The following is a 3,452-nucleotide window of genomic DNA, read 5'->3' as shown; positions in this document are numbered from 1 at the left end:
GAAGAGTCGACATATTTTTGCAAGTCAATGGTAGATAGAGAAACAAGAAATGGCGATGTAATTCCAGGTATTTGGCGAAATGATACATCTGAAAATAATTTATTTCAAAATTTAAATCAACCAAATCAAGCTGTATTAAGTCGAGAAGCTGTACAAGTACGAAGAAAGTTCACAGAGTTTTTCGCCAATGAAGGAGCAGTACCTTGGCAATTTCACCAAATTTATCGATAATCATGCAATTAACTAGAAAAAAAAAACACTTAAAAAACCTAAATTAAAGAAAATAAATTTTTTTCACACACATTTTTTTATTTTCAAAGAAACAATTTTTATTTGTTATAAATTTGTAATAACAATTACAATAATTACAATTACAATAATTTGTAATAATTTGTAACATGTTGTTGGAAGTAAAAATAAATAAATGAACATGTATTGAAATATAATAAACTGCGTACACTGCGTGTCAATGATTCTTTTCCTGAGGTAATGGGGGAACATACAGAAATTCTAGTAATAGACTAATAGAAATAACTATAATAGCGTCTCCAGATTTCTGTGTTCGCCCCTTACCTCAGAAAAGGAATCATTGACGCGCAGACCGCGCAGTATACATAATTTTTTTAAATATTTCTGTGCAGTTATTTTTTTGCTTTATGTACAGTTTCGTGGATACTGAAGAGCACATTGTCGAGATCAGCATCGGGTATACTCAGCATCAAAGACTCCATTAACTGTAGAAAATCTCGAATTTTCTTTTCTTTCAAAGTCAATTTTGACTGCGTAGTGTATTGTGGTAAAGGAGCGGGCAATGGAGGTGGAATTATTGACGGTGCCTTTGCCAATTCGGTTAAAGCTGACGCTATTTTCTCGATGCCGTTATTGTTTTTGTTGGTTCTTCCTCTTCTAATTTTTTCATTAGTTTTATTTTCTTCATTTTCCTCAGGGAAATTATCAATAGTCCTGAAATAGATAATAATCTATAAGATAAAAATTATTTTTTACAGATTTGAATTACTACTTTTGTTTAGTTTGTATTTCTTAAAGAAATGTCATATTCTCGAAATATGGCCACGATTCGGGAGCAGCGGCAGCAGATCCAGTTGTTTTTGGACGTGAAGCTACTTTTCTCCAAAAATAATCAACCAAACTTTTCCATTTGGATTGAACCACAATTGGATTAAAGAAAGAAGAGATATCGGGAAATGTATCTAAAATATTTAAAATTATTAAAGAATTAAGGCGAGTTTGTATATTGTGAGAGCACATTTCAGTTTAGTTTAGAAAATTGTTTAGTTTCTAATAAATTTTTAGGTCTTACCTTTCAAGTCTTCCACGATAAAATCCCATGCAATGCTTATTTTAAATTTTGATCTTTCTTTCATAGGAATGCAGTAATTCCATATAATATCATTATTTTTTACTAATTGAATTAGGTGTGCGATACTTTCGGACGTCCAGATGATATTGTCTACTTCTCCTGTTTTAAGTTTTTTTTTACATCTAGATTTGTCCAAAACCGAAATTTTTTTTTGTTTCGTCGAATTGCCACAATGCTCATTTACTTTATTAATGCACTCATTAATATCTTCTGCCATCTTTTCGCATTCTCCATTGTCAGAAACAAGGTAGCTTGTTTCTGGATCAACTTAAAAAAAAAAAAAAAAACATAATTATAAAATTAAGACGGTTTTGCCCATGGATTTTGTGGTCCTTCTAAATTAATGTAATTTTGATGCTTATATTATAAGCATCTTATTTAAACAATTTAATTTACTGCAAAAAATATTACTTTTAACCAGGGTGAGGTAATATTTTTCGCAATAAATTTAATTATTTAAATAAAATGCTTATTAAAATTACATCAATTTAGACGGACCAAAATCCATGGTCGAAACATCTTGGCGATTAATCTGACCAAAATCAATGGTCGTATTGTCATGACGATTATTATAGTCAGTTGGGTCGATTAACAAGTCTTAACTGTTATTTTGATTAATTATAATTGCTGGCGAAGTAAATGTTACTTGCTCGATAATTATAAAAAAACAGTTTTAAAAAAATATACCAAATTCTTTAAGCGGGTAGGCAATCTTGACAAGCAAAGAATTTATCTTTTTTCTTTCAAATTAAATATTTAAGAAATAAAAAAACTAAATATTTGAAATTTTGGCACATAATTCGCTATATTCTTTTACGATTATTTAAAAAAAGAATTATTAAAAAATAATAATAACGGGAGTTATTGCGGTAATGAAGGGAAGCAGTTCAGTACCTGGTGGTGGACGTGAAATCTCGAAAACAGCTCCAACGATTTCTTTTAAAAGTCTTTTATAGGTTGTTGAAACCATATCTAATAAGATATGTCGGAAACAAAATTTCGAAAAAAATTCTTTAAAAATATTTTTTAGTTGCAAAAAAGTATAAAATTGCATTTTCAATTTTATTAGAGAAAATGCAATTTTACACTTTTTTGCAAATAAAATATTTTCTTTTAACAATTTTTTTCGAAATTCTGTTTCCGACACATCCTTACAATTAGATATTGTTTTCAACAACTTATAAAAAATTTTTGAAAAAAATCGTTGGAGCCGTTTTTTCGAAATTTCATGTCCATTACCAGCTACTGAACTGCTTCTCTTCCATTACCAATAACTCTCCTGTTATTATTAATATTAATAATTTTTTTTTAAATAATTATAAAAGAATATAGAATTATATGTGCCAAAGTTTCAAATACTCAGAATTCTTTATTTCTTAAATATTTAACTTAAAAAAAATCTATTTTTTCGCTTGTCAAGGCCGGTTGTCTACCCCCTTAAATATTATTATTATTATACATATACCTATTCGTGGACGCATAACAAAATTTGAATCAACAGATACTGAAAGACCATTTAAGCATTCGTGATCGATTTCATTTTCTTCATTAGGGATCAGATTTTTAGCACCACACACTCCGCAGGAATACTGCTGAATTTCGTCTTCCTAAACAATTACCGACATTTTATTATTCTTTTTTAATTTTAAAAAATTATTTATATATTTATATTTATATTTATATTTATATCTATATTTATATTTATATTTATATATATTTATTACGCTTTACAGATTTACTTTTTTACTTACGCTTGTCCTTTCCATATTTTTTATATTTTTTATATTCTATATTTTATATTTTATATTTTTCAATACTTTTTTAATACTCTTATTACTTTATTAACTTTTACTTTACAAAATTCTTATATGCTATGTTAATACATATACGATAACGGCGATGACGGCGACCATGATTACATGGTATCGGCGACCATGGTTACACGTTGTCGGCGACCATCTTACACGACGTAGGCTACCACGTTACACGACGTAGGCGGCTACGATATACGATGTCGGCGACTCCGATATATGATGTCGCCTACATCTCGACATGAGTGAAAACGCACCTT

At 29.1% G+C, this 3,452-nt stretch overlaps 1 protein-coding gene across 1 annotated transcript; it reads right to left on the bottom strand.

The window, feature by feature from the left end:
• Positions 1-409: 409 nt before the first annotated feature.
• On the bottom strand, positions 410-3,042 carry LOC112457681. Its single transcript, XM_025020861.1, has 3 exons — positions 2,847-3,042; positions 1,322-1,648; positions 410-1,211 (listed from the first exon to the last, which is right to left on the bottom strand). Exons 1-3 carry the CDS (start codon positions 2,860-2,862, stop codon positions 1,042-1,044), a joined length of 513 nt encoding a protein of 170 aa, XP_024876629.1. The 5' UTR covers positions 2,863-3,042; the 3' UTR covers positions 410-1,041.
• Between the last annotated feature and the right edge of the window lie 410 nt (positions 3,043-3,452).

The sequence above is a fragment of the Temnothorax curvispinosus genome, unplaced genomic scaffold, assembly GCF_003070985.1.
Source record: "Temnothorax curvispinosus isolate PA1 unplaced genomic scaffold, ASM307098v1 QBEX01008112.1, whole genome shotgun sequence".
NCBI lineage: Eukaryota > Metazoa > Arthropoda > Insecta > Hymenoptera > Formicidae > Temnothorax > Temnothorax curvispinosus.
The sequence above is the reverse complement of the archived record's forward strand: the minus strand, read 5'-3'. Positions and strand labels throughout refer to the sequence as shown.

Bases quoted from the DNA above. Each gene is read 5' to 3' on its own strand.
- LOC112457681 (XM_025020861.1), bottom strand. The intron at 1,212-1,321 runs GTAAGACCTAAA...TAAATATTTTAG, and splicing joins TATCGTGGAAGACTTGAAAG to ATACATTTCCCGATATCTCT.